Source organism: Callospermophilus lateralis, chromosome 5, assembly GCF_048772815.1.
Source record: "Callospermophilus lateralis isolate mCalLat2 chromosome 5, mCalLat2.hap1, whole genome shotgun sequence".
Lineage (NCBI taxonomy): Eukaryota > Metazoa > Chordata > Mammalia > Rodentia > Sciuridae > Callospermophilus > Callospermophilus lateralis.
In genome coordinates, this window is record NC_135309.1 from 34,898,934 (window position 1) to 34,916,374 (window position 17,441).

At 48.0% G+C, this 17,441-nt stretch overlaps 1 protein-coding gene across 2 annotated transcripts in view; it reads right to left on the bottom strand.

The window, feature by feature from the left end:
* Window positions 1-16,678, bottom strand: part of Acsl6 (acyl-CoA synthetase long chain family member 6) — a 38,009-nt gene extending 21,331 nt beyond the window's left edge. The window contains exons 1-10 of one of the 2 annotated variants that reach the window (XM_076855757.2): window positions 16,460-16,678; window positions 13,052-13,166; window positions 12,348-12,412; window positions 11,994-12,095; window positions 11,388-11,487; window positions 10,625-10,803; window positions 9,664-9,696; window positions 8,270-8,321; window positions 2,320-2,393; window positions 625-702 (exon numbers count right to left, since the gene is read on the bottom strand). In XM_076855757.2, coding sequence (XP_076711872.1) covers window positions 625-702; window positions 2,320-2,393; window positions 8,270-8,321; window positions 9,664-9,696; window positions 10,625-10,803; window positions 11,388-11,487; window positions 11,994-12,095; window positions 12,348-12,412; window positions 13,052-13,166; window positions 16,460-16,654 — 993 coding nt within the window. In that variant the 5' untranslated portion in view covers window positions 16,655-16,678. Of the gene's footprint in view, window positions 1-489; window positions 568-624; window positions 703-2,319; window positions 2,394-8,269; window positions 8,322-9,663; window positions 9,697-10,624; window positions 10,804-11,387; window positions 11,488-11,993; window positions 12,096-12,347; window positions 12,413-13,051; window positions 13,167-16,459 lie in introns of both variants that reach the window. The other variant, XM_076855758.2, reaches the window with a different exon arrangement.
* Window positions 16,679-17,441: the final 763 nt, after the last annotated feature.

Genomic DNA, 17,441 nt, shown 5'->3' on the forward strand with positions numbered 1-17,441 from the left:
TTACTTATAGGCTGGAACCTTGAGTGACACATGCATGGAGAATTCTTTGTCCCCAAATCACATATGGATTCCTCCCCTCACTCTCTTTACCCCCACAGGCCTGACTCAGACTCAAGCTATTACCAGTCCCCGTCTGCAGCCTGAGGAGCTGTGACAGTTTGATTCTTTACAGCTTGTTCTCTCTTTTAGGAATTTGTGAGTTATGAGAGTCGTGAAACAGGAGTGTGCTGGCCATACATGGAGTGGTACGCGACACAGAGCTTGGATGGTAAAGCAAATGTCTGCAAAGTTGCAATGCTCTCAGAGCAGATGTTATGAGCTTGGGTCTTCCCTAGAGAACTGATGGGGTGACCAAGGTCCTTGGACCCTTCTGACCCCTGTGGTACCTTCTGAGCATAGGGCTTTTGGATAACACCAGTAACAAATGACATCCTGTTAGGGTTATGGGTTCTAGGCATGGGTTGTGCCTCTCTAATGCCAGGGCCTTACCTGCACCATTCGCTCAAACATGTGTGCTAAAGGCAAATAGGAAAAGTGCACATCCGCACAAGTGGGAGCCCACTGACTCTGCAAGAAAACAGAAGGAGCCCAGGCAAATCCCAGTCAGTCAGGTGGGCGTCTTACCTGGATTACTCTCTCAAACATGTGAGCCAGAGGCAGGAAGGAGATGAGCACATCGTCCTGTCTCGGAAAGATCACTTTCTGCAGGTGACGGGCATGGGAGACAGAAAGGAAAGAAACACTGACAGGAAGACAACAAGAGAGTCATAAAACATTAAAGAGAAATGGTCCTGGAGGGGCGAACAGGGAGGGAGGGAAGGGAAGGGAATGGAGGGTGTGAAGACAGAGTGATGTGAGAGAGAGAAAATGAGAGGGTGGGGGGGAGGGAGGAAAGGTGCAGAGAAAAAAGAGAGAGAGACAGGGCAGCATAGGAAGCGAAGTGTTAGGTCGCAGCGCCAGTGGGTCTAGGTTATCTGCAGAAGCAAAGAGCCAAATGAAGCACACATAAACCAGCAGAGTTGGGCTCCGCAGGGAAGGGCCTGCATCTCACTTGCAGTCAGTCGGCGCCAGCCTGGCTCTCTCCCTTTCCTCCCCACAACTGTGGGATCTGCCCCAGACCACATTTACCCAGTCTCCTGGGGGCTTGGCTTGTCAGCACTTCCTAGTCCTTATTCAGAGAAAGGGGCCCAGAGAGCCCAGGACAGAGGAGGAGACAAGGCCAAGTCCAAACCAGGTGGCGGAAACTGGCTTCTCAAGCCACAGCCAGGGATGGAGGCCTAAAAGGGTAAAGCTGACAGGAAGTCCTGTTGCAGCCCTCCAACACAGGTGAGACTAAGGGTAGGACAAGGGCTGCTCTGGCCAGGTGGGGGCCTGAACAAGGAGGGTTTCCTTTGCCGGGCAGTTTGGCTCTTCTGGGCTGCCTTTTTGGACCAGTTTGGACAAACCCTGGGAATGTTGCTCAGTCACCAACCATCTCTCACAGTTGTCTATCAAAGTATGTGATTGGGGCATAGGCAGGCTCCACACTATTATCTGGAGAGAGATGTCTCCACAGTGGAGACAAGGCCTAACTTCTATGAAAAGGCACCATCCTTTCTCCTGAAGGAAACTGCAGAGCATACTCCCCACACTGGGGATTCTCCTTTCTTAGCTGGTTATAAAACACTAACATGCTTTTGTCAGGCCAAGGTCTCAAGCTTTTATGATTTTAGGTTTACCTTTAAGTACAGCCTTATAAATTGGCAGTTGTGGTTGTTTCTCAGACTCTAGGAGTCCTTAAACACAAAATGACTGAATTAAACCCTGACCTACTTGAAAACCAAGTTAATACGGGCTACTTGCTGAATAAAGGTACACATTCAAAAGCACAGCTATCTCAATTTTTGAGGTTAAAAAGGCAAAATAGGTTTGCAAACTTTTCTTTCCAGTATCTTAGTGCTCTTAGAAATCAATTAAGGGCTGGGGTTGTGGCTCAGTGGTAGGGCACTTGCCTAGCATGTGTGAGGCACTGGGTTCAAGTGTGGCTCATAAACATATAAACAAATAAATGAATAAAGGTCCATCAATAACTAATAGAAATTAAAAAAAATAAATCAATTAAGTGTTTGTCAGGTATGGATTGATTCAGTGTTTGAAAGGGGTTTTAAAAGTGGAGTTGAAAGGGGCTTTAAAAGTGAGGTTGCTCTATTGAGAACAGAAACTCATGCCTGGGAATGGTAGGCAGCCCAGATTGTATCGGGGGGCAGGGGGGAGAAAACAATAAAACTGATTTGAGGATGTCCTCAAGAGACACCTGTATAGTAAATTTACTTTATTCACCTCTGTCACTTTCAGAAAGCCTGAGAAATCAGCCACCACGTTCCCATGGGTGAGCATCGCACCTTTGGGGTTTCCTGAAAATAGAAGGCAAGAAGAGGAGTTAGTTGGGAGTTCGAGGGCCACTCCTTGAAAATAGTGCCCATGTTAGTGGTCCCCAACACCAACTGTCCACCCAAGCGTCTGGCCTTCATCCTCAGCCACATCAGAGTTTGAGGAAGTTGAATGCTGCTCCAGGCACCTCCATCCTATAGACCTTCAGAGCCCGCTATGAGGCATGGCACCAGGAGGCAGGTGACACGACTGCACAGACGGAGTGCCTCAGCCTGAAGGGCTTACTACTTTAGGCTCTGTATCTTCTCCTGTTTCCCTCTGGGAGCACAGGCTCTGCGCCTCTCCTGTCCCCTCACAGACTTCCAGTGCTCAATGCTGCTCTCTAGGCCTGATCTGTCTCTGCTAGCAGAGGACTTCCTGCTACAGCTGGTACCTGGCTCAGGCCAGGCTGGAGGTCTCTGGGGTTTGGGTAGCCCCTGCCACCTGCTCATCAGCAAAGAAGGGACATAGATGTTCTTACTTTGTCTTCAGATAACCTTCCACTATGATTTGTGAGACTTGGTCCTGAGGGCCCTTGAGGAAATCAGGTACTGCTAGAATAATTCAGTGGGTAGAGGTAGGTGGGGACCCAGCAAAGAGCTCGCAGGGAGGGAGGCCTTTGTGGCCACCATTTCATATCAATGTGGATGCAACCCTGATGTCGCTACTGGACAGATCTGACAGAGCTTAAATCCTAGCCAGCATGACATCACTAAGCCACTTCTCCTCTCATAGTTTCCTTGCCTGTATAAGAGGGACAATAGTTCCCATCTCACAGGGCTTTTATAAGGTCACAGGACATAATCCATGAACAAAAGATGTTAAATTAGATGTTTTCACTGAGGCAGCAGATGTAATAGCCATGAAATGCCAAATGTGTGGGGCCAGACCACATGCAGAAGTTACACAGGAAATATCAAATAAACCAATATGTTAATCTTGAAACCCTTGTCAAGAAGGAGGAAATAAAAGAGCTAAATGAGGAGAGACTAAGAGAATACTGTATTAAACGTCCCTGAATTATTCACTTAAAAAATGGTTACTTTTGGTAGTGGAGATTGAGCTCAGGGGGCACTTTACACTGAGCTAATTCCCCAGCCCCTTTTTAAAAAATTTTTGATAGGTCTCATTAAGTTACTTAGGGCCTCACTAAGTTGATAAGGCTCACTTTGAATCTGTAATCCTGCTGCCTCAGCCTCCAGAGTGGGGATTATAGGGATGCAACACTGAGCCTGCAAAGGAGCATTTCTTTGATGAGAGCCATACTAAGTTGTATAGTAGCCTATCAAAAGGGGAGGAATGAAGGAACCTCCCTGCCCATCCCAACCTGAAAGCCGAGCTAACTCAGACCCTAACAGGATCACTTGAAGAGACCAAATGTGCTGCCTAGAGCCTTGGAAACCAGTGAGAAAGGTAAAGAAGTCAGTGGTTGCAAATCATGATCATGCCAGGGATTGGATATGGAGTCCACAGAAGGAACGTCTTCTGAGCAGATAGTGGGTACAGATGGTGTGTTAGGAGGAATCTGCCCACAAGTCCCGTTTGCTAGGGTAAAAGGTTTGTCCCCCCTCCATCCCTCCACCCTCAACAAAAGAGGCAGGAACTGTAGCAGTGGATGGAGCAGATAGCCCAAGAAGTGGGCAGGGAGGTACTGCCTACATCAGGAGAACTCTGGAAAATGCCCAAAGAAAGAGTAAGTTTTAGATAGTTGCCCCAAACCATCGCCAAATGTTCATTAACCATTTACTCATTCTCCATCCCTACTTTGTACCTGGTGGGAGAGGGCAGAAGCCTCTATTAGAGGGGAGGAGAAACAGCAGAGAGGAAAAGAGGAAAGAGGGGACCATACGGCACCGCTCCCCCCAGCTCACAGCAAACCCTGCTGAGGAGGGAGAGGAGTCTCAATGAACAGGAGGGATTCCTAGTTTAGACTGATACTTGTAATTTTGAATTAAGATTTTTACGATGACTTGCAATGGCCATGGAACTTTTTATTACCTGAAAATGGCCAGAAAAGGCACAAGATACCTGAGCCTTTATTTAGGAGTAAAAGAAAAAATACCAACACTGGCTCTCATAATTACAGCCCATGAGACCTGCTTGCTCAACTTGTTGGTGACCCATTTGACAGAGACAAGAACATCAGTAACAGCCCCATGTATGAATTCAAGACGTGTGGTACGCAGGTTTTGACCAGTGATCCAGCACTTTGAGCAATATTGTGAACAACAGAGGTGATTTTAAAAGTTACAAAAACAAAAAGAGCCATGGGATCTGAATCACCTCCACCTGTCCTTCTTGTATCCCTGCTCCTTTCCTCAAACCCATGTCCACATGAAGAACCCCACCCCCACCCCCTAGTTGTTTCTTAGATACAAATCCTACAGTCCTGGGACCTAGAAAGCATTCTGAGTTTCATCTGGAAAATTTCATGTGTGTGGGCTGGGTATGTGGCTCAAGTGGTAGCACGCTCACCTAGCATGCCTGAGGCACTGGGTTCGATTCTCAGGACCACATAATAACAAAATAAAAAAGATATTGTGTCTACCTAAAACTAAAAAATAAAAAAAAAAAAAACTCATGTGTGAACTCTCAGGTCCTGCAAATTTCTAAGAAATACCCTACCAAAAGAATCTTGGCAACAAATTCTGGGAGCAGATTGCAAGGCTCAGTTAGGATGTGAGAGATAACAAGCTTTCAGAATTCTCTGCTTGCTTCTCTGATTTGGGAAAATATATACCTCTGACAGCATTTCCTTTAAACATGATATAGAGGTTTTTCCAAGTTGCTGGTATGGAGAAACAGCAATAAATCTTCCAACATGGATCTAAGCACAATCAACTTCGCAGAATCCAGGGGCAGATTTTCCTGTTTCTCTCTTTTTCTTGTGTGAAGTCAGTGACAGGGACTGCCACTCAGGCCTCACATTTCCTAGCACTTTGTCTTAGCACTACTGTCCATTTCTGCCTTCTACTCATAAGCATTAAATGTATTTGCTTAATACCCAAGAAAACCAAGGCTTAAGAGAGGTCAGGTAATTCTAAAGTTACACAGCAGGAGTGCTAGGAAGTACCAGGAGCACCAACAGATGGTTTTATGACAACATCCTCTGAGTAAATCAGCCACAGACAATGCTGACAGAATCTCTTCTCTGGCTCTTCAGCTGCTCTTTCAGTTGGAAAGCCTATGTCATCATACCTCCAACTCCAGTGTCCCTAGGCCTTGCTCCAGGCCCCCTCCACCTTCCCTCAAAGCAACATTTTCTTGCTCCTGATCCTCTGTGCATGCTGGGTCCTTTGCTGGGAACACCCTTCCCTCTCTTCTTCTTCAGCTATCAATCTTTTAGAACTTGCTTAGATCTGAGAATCCTTTGTGTCCTGCTAGCCTGATGACTCGGATGTTGGGTACCCTATATAGCCTAGGATGCAGACCCTTGGGCAGTGACCACATGGTACTGGAACTGCCTGCTGATAAGCATTGTGAGTTTATGAGTACAGGGCTATGTCCCATGTCCTCAGCCCCCAGTAATAGGTCTGATGCACAGTGGGTTTTCAAAAAATGATTAAATTAATATGCATAAATAAGAAAACAGTACCAAAGACACATAGACTGAGAAGGGTATGTTTCCTAAGGCTATTATATTTTCTTCTCTGGGAAGAGAAGTTATATTAACTCATAAAAATATAACTATCATTCAAGGGTAGTTTTACCCACAAATTATCTTTTTTTTTTTTTTTTTTTTTTAGCAGAGTCAGATTTCTGTCCAGTTGGTGGTTATTTTGAAATGAACAACCAACCACATACTCACCCATCAGACTTTGCTAGATAAAACAAGCATAATCTCTCACTTCCTTGCAGACTGTCCTGGCCTGACTAGGGGCTCCAAGCACTGGCTGATTCTACAGGGTGTCCACCATGTGGTGGAAGGAAATCTCCCTGGAATTATTCCACCAGAGGAATAAGGGCCAAATATCAGGTTAAGATCATATTTCCCACCTTTCCCCACTCAAAGAACAATGTAGCCCTGGCTGAGGCTGAGCCACGACACTGAGCATTCAAGGGAAGCTGTAGCTGGGCTGTGACACTGAGGACACACATGGCTGATGTGCTGACAAAGAGAATGGATACAAGAAGCATAGCACGGGCTTAGCCTGAAGTCTAAGGAATCCAAGTACGTGACCAGACTGGGTGCTATCAGGCCAAAGCTCTGCTTACTGCTTTAGCTGTGCCCTGGCACCAGCCATAGATTTGAGTAGGAGGCTTGGGACACTAAATCACAGCCCATTTTCTAGGCCCCATACATTCTGCTTCCAGAGAGCTTGAGTAGGGTGCCTTGGCTTTAGACAGCGAATGCACAGTCTGGAAAGCACTGGACATGAGGTGTGCCCTCTCCAGGGGGCAACAGCACTGCTCTGCATCATGAAGTACTTTCCAGATATGGGGCAATACCTGTGACCAAGTATCCATTGAAAGCCTGAAGGCACACTTAGAAGGCAGGGGTCCAAAGCCAGAGGCCACAGCAGTGACCTGCTCTTCAAAATCATGTCACCAAAAATTCATGCTGTAAAACTCATGTCAAAAAGACCTCAGAAAGCTCTATTTAAAAAGCAACATAAACCTGAAGGGCATTTTTGAGTTCTGGGTTTGGCTCTGGATGTCAGCTTCTGAAGAGTAAGGGCTCTATTTCTTTTCTGAAAGGCTTTAGTAGAGTACAATGGAAAATCTTTAAGCCCACTTAAACGAATGGTAAACATCCATCTCCTTTTAGTAAAACCAATTTCTCATGATCCAATGAGATGGATAATCCTGCAAAGGTCTGCCAAATGCCTTAGAGATTGTTCCTGTGGAAGGTGTGGGAAGCCTCAGTTCACTGTCCCCTAAGAACTGTCATCAAGGTGAGCCAGTCCTAGAAATACAAGGCTGGAAACTTCTTACCCATTCAAGAGCAAATCAAATGACTTCCCAAGTCATCAGATGAGATGGAGTGACAGCAATGAGAACTACTCTGGATAGGGAGCAGGGCACAAGTCCTGGCACCTCCTCTTGCTGGTAGTGTCCCCTGGGAGCAGGCCTGGTCTTCACTTGTTTGATTCACCAACTGTACTGAGGCCCCAGCAGCACAGTGACAGGGTGGACACCGCAAAGTGCCATGTCTTGGCCGTGGTCCTCATGTGTATTCTGTCTCCTCCAGGAAGCCTTCCTTGACTACTTGGCACATGCTGATACATGTGCCACTCTGTCAGTGCCAGGCACAGACTGTGTCCTCTTCCTGACAGTCTTTTGCCTTTCATTTGCCCTTTCACATGCCACCCCCATCTCCTACTTGGCACTATTAACGACCCTCTTCACAGGTGAGAAACTGGGAACGGTAATGGCAGAGAAGTAACTGGTTCATAGTACTCTAGGAAAGTAGTGGGGATGGGACTCACACTCAGCCTCTTAGACATCCTTTGATGGAGTCTTAGACATCCTCAGACTCCTTTCTCAGTCCCTGATACATAGACCAAGTGGGGGTAGGAAGAAGAGGAGTAAGAGCTATTTCCCATAAAGAAACAAAACTATGAGAAAAGTCCTTTCCCCAGCACATAATCCAGCTGTCCCAGTCTTTACTGGCTCAGCTATGAGAAAGTTCAAGGATCCCATCTACACCTCCCAGTCCACACTATCTCTCCATTTGGCCACTCCTGATTTGTCTGGTGTTGGATACCAGCAGCAGGAGGAGGGACCAACATCTGGAACAACCCACAAGACAATGTTCAGCCCATCTCACAGAGGGCACCAGAATTCCTGAAATCACCTGCCAGGCTGCCAATATAGGGTGCAGGAGGCCATGGCTGGTAATCTGGGTACCACTGCTTACCTGTTGTGCCACTTGTGAAACACACAATGGAGAGGTCATCAGGTTGTGGGGGCTGCAGGAATGAGAAGAGATGTGTTTTAGGGAGACCCGAGTGTGAACTACCAGGGACCAAGATGCCTGGATCCCTCCACCACCTAGCCTCACATGTGTGCTGTGTATGTGGGTTATATAGTTGGGGGTATGTGTTGGGCATGTGTGAGTGCCCCCATGTGCTGCAGTTAGAAAGGTAGGCAATTGAGCTCCCAGGAGAGGGGAAAAGAAGCTACATGCATGTACATGGATCTGTCCCACCAAACTCACAGCTGGTCCTGCTGTTTCCCAGCCTCTTAGATGGAGTGGGGCTACAGTGGTCACATTCAGGTCTCTACCAAATACCCCTCATCTTTTTAGTGGGTATGACCCAGTTCTCTTCTTCCTTCTCATTTTCTCCCAGATACCTGCAATTAGTCTTGGGAATACAACATGTAGCTCAGGAATTGAGTTACCCATTAAAGCCCCAGGACTACTCTGCATTAGGTGCTTCCCTGGCACTGGGCACATGGTCCTGAGGTCACCAGCAGGAGCCCATCTAGTCTGTTTGCACAGAGAGATGGCTTCCCAGAGGAGATGATATATATATGTTAAGATGGAAGGACAAACAGAGTTTCTCCAGATAAAATAAGACCATGTATTCTGGGAGAAAAACTAGCTGGGAACAAGTACAGAGACGTAAGAGATAGGGTACATGGAAGGACTGGGGAGCCTGGTGCATGGGAGATGAGCAAAGACCCAGGGCCACCTGTGCAGGGTCCTGGGAAGCAGGGCTATGATCTGTCCAGGATTCACTCTCCCTCTCTCTCTCTCACTGTGGCTTGAGGAGTAGGAAGGACTGAGCTAGAGGGAGAGGCCTGGAACCTGAAACACTGAAAACTTCCTCATAGCCCAGCCCAGAGGGACTGGGCTATGATCTAACCCCAGGCAGGACCATTTGGAGATGGCACACAGAAAAGTTCACAAGGGAAAGATGAGCAAAGACAGTAGATGCCACAGGTCACTTGACCCAGGGGTTCACTTTCAGTTTTGTTGCTACTTCTGCCCATTCATTCTCTAGTGTGTTCACTACATTCAAAGGGAAAAAAATAAGACTTCCCCAAGAAAAACTCACCAGAAAGCCACGGGTACCCAGGCCTGGCTGCCCTTTTGTCTCCCTCCCCAAACATCGGATTTCTTCCAGGTCCTTCCCTGGGCCCTCAGCCCACAGAAGTCCTGGACCCCCAAGGAGGCATTTCTGAGTTATGCACAAGAGTTGCATATTAACATGGAGGTGCTTCTCTGGCTTCTCTACTCTGGGCTCTGTGAAGACAGACCATACCCACCATCTTGTTCAACAAAGACCTGCTTATAGATTAGCTTACCACAGGAGCATGGTGATTTGCTTGGCCACAGTCCTGAAAAAAGAAAATACTGTTTAAAAACACACAAGTTCTCAACCGTTAAAAACAGAACAAAATAAATTCAGCATCTGGGCTTGCTCTTGCACTAAGCCCAGAGTTTTAGATCCTGTACTTAACATGGGCTGCTGTGGAAGATGCCTCCTGAGTTGCCTCTCCTCAGACATATGTCTAGCCTGGAACTCCTGGGAGAGAGGCAGACTGCCTCGAGGTTCTAGGCCCACCCCATACAATACAGACAGGGAGCCCAAGATCTGGGGAGAGGCTAGGCATTATGAACATGACAATGGGTTTGGACATGTTGGGCTTAAGATGCTCACAGTACATCTAGGAACATGTGTGAGACAGAGTGGCTGGTGGTGTAGGCTTCTGAATGAGCATTCAATGCTGGGCAACAGGTGGGAGTTGCCAGTGCAACTGTGGCTGCTAAACTCATGAAGGAGTTCAAGTGCCCAGGCATTATGGATACAGGGAGCAGCAGACAAGAAAGGCAGGACTGGAGGCCCCAGGGCCCTGGATCCAAGAGCACAGTAGAAATTAGTTGAGCAGTGCCTGAGATCCTGGAGGCCAGTTCTAAAGGCTGCTGAGGATCTGGGTCCCACTGAGTCCTGGAACTCAAGTCTATCCTCAGACACACACAGGCTGACACTAGCTAGAAGTGAGGAAGCTCCAGAGCCTGTGCAAGTGCTTCTCATGTTGGCGACCATCATCCACCTGGTGGTGCCTGGTGACATGAGCTGTGCCAGTCATAGTGTCTTATCTGTGGCTTATCCAGGCCTCCCTCTACCAGCCCTTGCAAAGCCCAGCCTGTCTCAGCACACACCATAAACAGCCACCCAGCACGTGAAAGGGGCAGATGACCAGCAGCTCTGACTCAGTGACTAGTCAACTATGGCTCAGCAAACAACCAGAAGCAGATTCTCACCTCCACAGCTTGCATGGACTTGATGACCACCCCGCACTTCTGCCCTCTCTCTTTCAGGGCTTCCTCAAACGGCTCCATCAGGATGATCAACTTTAGACCTGGAGTATCCTTCCTCTCCACATGCTCTAGTAGAAGCACAGCTTTCTGAGGTTTATCCACGATCACGGTGCTGATATCCGCTGTGGGGACCATCAAGGAGAGTCAGGCTATCGGGGTGCAAACTATGACTATGAGCAACACATGCCAAACAGCAGCACCATGGGCTGTATATACCATAGCTTGTATACACAAATTCTCAAGACAGGCTGTGGGGGCCATGTGTTGTGTGCAAAGGAACATGCCATGGGTCCTGAGTATAGCCAAGGGAAGAAGGCCCAGGAATCTCCAGACTTCCCATCTAGCAGACTCCAAGCTTTCCTTTGCTTCAGACTCAGCCCCCATCATCCCAGGTCTACCTGTGTTATTTATCCTACCCCCGTTCCTGCAACCACGTCAAGCTGCCATGAACTGAAATGGTTGTAGCCTTGTGAAGAGGCTGGTTCAGAGGTTTCTTATTGACATTCCATCCCTGTGCAAGGAACCTTTAGGTGAAGCCCAGATGGGGCCAGCTGAGACTCAGGAAGCCAACTTGGGCCAAAGGATAAGCCCCTATTGTTTTCTGAGAGCAGAAGCAAGGACCTCCTATGAATGTGAAACAATTGGCATAACCTGAGAGACTGGGGACCAGCTGCCTATGGTGGAAGTGGGTGGCAGTGGGGCTCACCTGTATTGATGATGTAGCGGATAGCACCAGGGCCTAAGGTGTCATAAAGTGGCACCACCACCATGGAATATGTGTAGCAAGCCAGCTCTGCAATGATCCACTATGGAAACAAAAGGTCAGGATGGGGGGAAAGGAGCTAAGAGGGCAGTACTGCCTTCCAACCAGGCAGCCAGAGTGCCTGCTCTAGGCCCTATACCTGACACTCTGAACAGCAAGGAGTCCACAAGGCTGAGAGGTTGTGGTTGCCCACCCACAGCCTTCTAGACCATGCTTGACCCATGGAATTCTGTTAACTCATGGATTTCATGTCCAAACAGCCCAAGGTCCATTTCCAGGACATGCTTGCACCTTTTCACCATGACTTTCCTCCCCCTTGGCTCATGGGACAGCTGTTTATGGGTCTGGATGTGGTATGGATGAAGTTCTGCTGGGTATCTGCTCCTGATGAGGAACAGAGCTAGGGGTGGGGTAGAGAGGATGGTATTAAGGTCTCCCTTTTATTTTCTTGTCGCCAGTCCTACAAATTGTGGGAGCAGAATTATTCCATGTAGTGTCCAACCCCTACTCCGCTAAGACTTTCTAAGACCAGTCAGGACCGATACTCACCTCTGGTCGATTTTGTGCAAAAACACCAATAAACTGATCTTTACTTGCTTTACAGTTGTGCTGGAGAAGTCCGGATCCCAGAAATTCAGCCCTATTAGCCACCTGCACACAGATGTGGGGAGGACATGGGCAAACGAAGGCTCTTCGAAGCAGGGAGACCCCCAGGTGGGATTCCTATAGGTCTAATAGACCTCCCTGACTCCCTGCCCAGGTAGACCCAAAGTCCCTCAAGGCTATTACAGGCCAGAGAAATAAAAAATGACCCTATAGAACCCAGCAAGGTGCCCACAAGCCCCTCCCTCCAAGTGCCAGTTCTGCATGAAGACAGGGTGGGGCCTGTCTTTTGTCACTCACCTCCTGGTAGGATAGCCACTGGTAAGGCTGCTTGGGTTTCCTGAAGCCAAGGCAGGGCCCATTCCCTGCAGAGACAAGCAGGTCTTGTGCAAGGGCAGAGGCAGGGTGGGTATGCCACTCCTGCCTGTCAGGCACCTGGATGGACATCCCACACTGTGGGTATCCAGGGGCCATGAATGTCCCCCTAGCTTCCTAACCCAGAAGGACGTAAAGCATGTGAGCATGGCATCTCTCAGAAATCAGGGAGGCCCAGGAATGGGACTGATACAATAAATGTCCCTACCATAACTTTTGAGACCATCTGTACTACAGATCCAAAAAGACCCAGATACCTGGGGCAAGGAAAAGGTGGCAGGCTGCCTCTCTGTGACAGTCTCCCTTCGCCTCATACCCTTGCGTCACCCAGACATCTCAGAGGCTCAAGCTTAGAATCATGCCAGTTAGTAGTCTGACAGCTCAAGGCTCACAAGGGGCCGACAATATGGTGTATACAGTGCGGAGCCTAAAGTCAGGGAATCCTAAGGGCTGAAAAAAGCTAAGGTCAGCCCTTGGCCATGTAATGCAGTTGCTTTTCTGACTGGTAAAGGAGGGCTAGGAATGGCTTCTCTGATGAACCTGGGCCCTACTGACCTGCCCATATGCCTGTTACCATGGTTCCTTGTCCACTTTTATACCCACCCAATGCCTGCCACAGCCCTTCTTACCTGAGATACTAAGCCCACGGCGAAACACCTGGTACATGGTCCGGGCATCATCATAGTAGTGGGTAAGCAATTGAGGGCTCCCTCCGATCACAGATCTCCGGGCCCCGCCACTGTCCTACAAACCAAACATAGGCCAGAGAAGCTGGCTGAGGCAGGCAAGGCTGTCACAAAACTGTATACAGTTGGCATACACAAAGTTGAATACAGCTTGGATGCACACCTGGTTTACACAGTAGGGCTGGGAGATGCTGTGTGAGCACACCTGTACTATATACTCTGTGTGTATCCATACTCAAACATAATTGGCCAGTGCACACAGGTCCAGTACACTGATGTATGACTCTCCCCCTCACTCTCTCTCTCTCTCTCTCTCCCCCCCCCTCTCTCTCTCTCACACACACACACACACAATACTACATTCACACACCAAGTCAGCACACATGAAAAGTCCAGAATTTTCAGTAACGTTTCATATATATCCATATAATGGAACAGGAAGCATTGGCTGGAGCCAAGTATTTCCTGGCATAACCTCCCAAGGTATCCCCACCCCATCAACTGCTCTTAGGCCCCTAGGTTAAGAATAATTTAGGTGTAGTCTTTAGATAAGAAGGTTGTCATACATTATTCACATAATAGTGTAAATTAGTTGAGGACTGTACTGAATAGTTTTCCAGGAACTGAAGCCTAGGACGAAGGACAGGCTGAGTTACACTAATGTCCAATGGGGATGGGCAGGGCAGTGGGACACTGGACCCTCAGCAGTACAGACCCAGAGTAAGAAGGAAGGAATATCTCTGCACTGGGGTAAGGGAAAGGAGCTGGGTATCTTTCCTTACTTCTTCCTTTCTTCCCCACCCAGGCTCTCCAAACCAGGACTCTTTTATACCACAGCTTTGCCTGTTCTCTAAGCATTATTCGGGCCTGCCATTTCTTAGAATACTAGGTCTGAGGAAATACTGTGAGCAACACAGAGCAAACAGGCAAACTTAAAACCACAGCAGATCTCCACTGTTTTGAAATGGAAAGTTCTGTTTGGCCAGTGCTTCTGAAGTTCCAGGCCCAGCAAAAACCTGTGTGGGAAGCTGGAGGCATATATTTGGACCTGATTAGCACCAGGTACAGATATGATAGAGCAGGGGATGGTGTGCTAGGGACAGAGGAGGCTCCAGCAGTCATGTGTGTTGGGGTGTGGCTGCCAGGCCAGATTTTGGAAATGTATAGGTGTTTGCAGAGCACAATAAGGAGCAAGGAATGGCACTCTGGGCACAGGCAATAGCAAATGCAGATGTGGGGCAGGAGCAAAGGTACATCTGGGGACTGGAGAGCAATTCATGGAGCTCTAGATGGATATGGTAGGACGGCAAGCCAGAAAGGGCTGCAGATAAAAACAAGAAGTCTGAACTTTGGCTTGAGGGACGTGGGCAGCCAGGGAAAGTGACACAATCTGAATTGTGTTTCTCACCACGCAGCATATGGAGTAAGTCTACCAGGCCCTGTATGTTGCGCTTGCCTCTCTCCCTCCTTTCCTGCCTCTGTTCTCTGCCTCCTTTACTCCAGCCACTCTGACTCTCTACCCTCCTAGGTAGAGAGGCCAGCTCAGTCTTCCTTAGAAGGGAAGATTTGACTTTGTCCCATGTCCTGTCCTCTCAGCTAGACTCACAAGCTGACTCTTTCTGTGGTCCCCAGACACTGAGCTAGGCCATCCCTCTTGCCACCAGACCCCACCCAGATCACCTGTATCACCTGCAACCCAGACACCTGCTGGTGTCTCCTCATACATGCCCCTGCCATGGCCACCCTTCCATAGCATGAATTGGCCCTGTCTCTCTATGTTGAAAACCCAGAATAAATCCATGCTGCCCATACTATGCATCCCTTCCTAGTTCATGGGCTTCTGTCCAGGCTGACCTCTCCAAGAAAGTTATAATTATAAGTTTAACCAAAAACAACTATTCTCAGTGCTCTCTCTGTACGACTCTCAAAATCCTTACTACACCATAAAAAACAGGTGCTTTTTTAATTACCCACTTTACAACTGAGGACACTGATGCTGAGAGAGTAAAGAAACTGCCAAGAACCATACAGCGTGAGGCACTTCCAGGCTCCAAGCCCAGGACTGCTGGTCATCAAAGGCCATTCTTATTTTTTTAAAAATATTTTTAGTTGTAGATGAAAGTAATACCTTTTATTTAGTTAGTTTTATGTGGTGCTGGAGATTAAACCCAGGGCTTTGTGCATCTGAGGTAAGCACTCTACTGACTGAGCTATCCCCCCAGCCCTCAAAGGCCATTTTTATTAACACTCTGCTAGTCCCCCAATCTAGCTCCTCTACATTGCCTAGCACTCAACCATGTGCTTTATCACACATCTGAGCTTTGCACACATCATTCCTTCTCTGGAAAAATGTCCTTAGGATCCAGACGCCTATCTTGATCTATGTCCTCCCCTACCAGGCAAAACATTTCCTTGTTTAAGATCACCAAGATGTACCATCAAGAGCAAAAAATCACAACAATGTATGTATCATGATATAGTTTAAAAGCTGGGGGACAGGGGTGCTATCTATACATATTCTCAAGGCTAAGAAAGAATCATTAACACAAGTTGCCTCAGGGTAGGAAGAAGGTAGAAGCTTTTCAGTATATGTCCTTTTGTTTCTTGCAAATTGTGTGAATGTATTGCCTGTTCAAAATGAACAGAATTAAAGTTTAGAAAAAAGGCAAATTGTAAAAGGGCAAAATAAATTCCATAAACTTTATATATACATATTATATATATATATATATTTAGTTGTAGGTGGACAAAATACCTTTATTTGTTTTTATTTTTATGTGCCGGGGATCTAACCCAGTGCCTCAAGCATGATAGGCAAGTGCTCTACCTGTGAGCCACAACCCTGGCCCCAAATTCCATAAACTTAATAAAGATGCCTGGAACACATTTGTGTGCTGGGCCACTGTACCCTCTTCTCCACAGAGGCTCTACATATAAAGGGCCATGTGCTCTGAGAGGGCAGGGCCCTGGGGTAGGCTCAGGTCTGGATCCCTACACTAACCAGGACTGGGCATAGGAAGAGTTTAGGAGGGAATTTACCTGAAGTTCACAGGACCTGCTTAGCCTACTGAAGCATAGATGAACCAAGGTCCCCTATTTGAGAAGCTGGCAAACCAGATGCCCAGTGCAAGGTCAAGGTTAATCTCTGCCATGGAACAGTTACTAGGAGAGGAGCATCTGGCAGGAGATGCTGCCCAAGGCTCCTGTAGAGCATGCTGGCTGGTTGGCAGGGGAAACTGGAATCTTCTGGGCCACTTGAGGTCAAATGAGCCACAAGTTTGGCTTCTACCTTCAAGATGCCTGTCCTCTTCCCGCTACTTTCCACAGCCAGACTGCTCCCACCCTGCTCACCTCCACTTCTTCTGACTGCATCAGGAGGTTGCATGGTGGTCTCAGGGCCTTTGGCCGGTGAGTGAACCAGTAGGCAAGGATGGCAGCCAATGCACCCATGCTCACAAGGGTGGTGGCTGAGAGACTGCGGAAAAACTGGCCCAAGTCGCCCAACTCGGGCAGCCGCAGTATCCTCAGGATCTCCTGTGTCTGCATCTTCTCCAGAATTGAGAGGACAAACTCTGTAGGAGACAAGAGATAGATGAGGGCGGAGACCCAGTAGACAGGCTGGGGAGGGATCCTGGATCACAAGTGGCACACTGACCATGGCCAGGCTCTGGCTCAATATACTGAAGAGCAGACCATGGGCTAGTTAGGGTGTACAGTTCAGGTGCACATTCAGAAGGCCTTTTCCCATGAAAAGCTAGAGCTCTCATACCAGACAGTCATATAATCTGACCCAGTTTTCCTGAGAACCACATGCTCAGGCCCTGGGCCATGGCAGACAGCTGCTTCCACATCTTCCATCTTGGCAGCTTTGGTCATGGAGCTGCTCAGGCCCTAGGACCTGGGTACTCTGCCTTTCCTATGTGACTCTGCTCACAGGGCTGTGTTTATCATTGCTCCTGGGGTGTGGAGAAAATGTAAAGGCAACAGAAGCACTCAGAACACTGCAGGACAAATGGGATGGAGAGATATAAGCTCTGCCTGCTCCACCTCTAAGCTCTCAAGTCCAGGCCCTGATTCTGAGGAAGAGTTCAGCAGTGCTCATAGACTAGCCTGAACACGTATCTGCAGGCCTGATGACACAAAGACAGTGACCTAGCTGACTATGTGAGCTCTATAGCCCTGTGCTGCCACACACTGAGTACCAAGAGGCACTGCTGGCCCCACCATTGACTGGGCTCTGTGCTGTCCTTCCTGACTCCTTCAGTTAATGTCCAGAGGAAAGAGGAGGTAGAAAGTATTAAACTGGCAGGAAGAGAAACAAACTAAGGCCCAG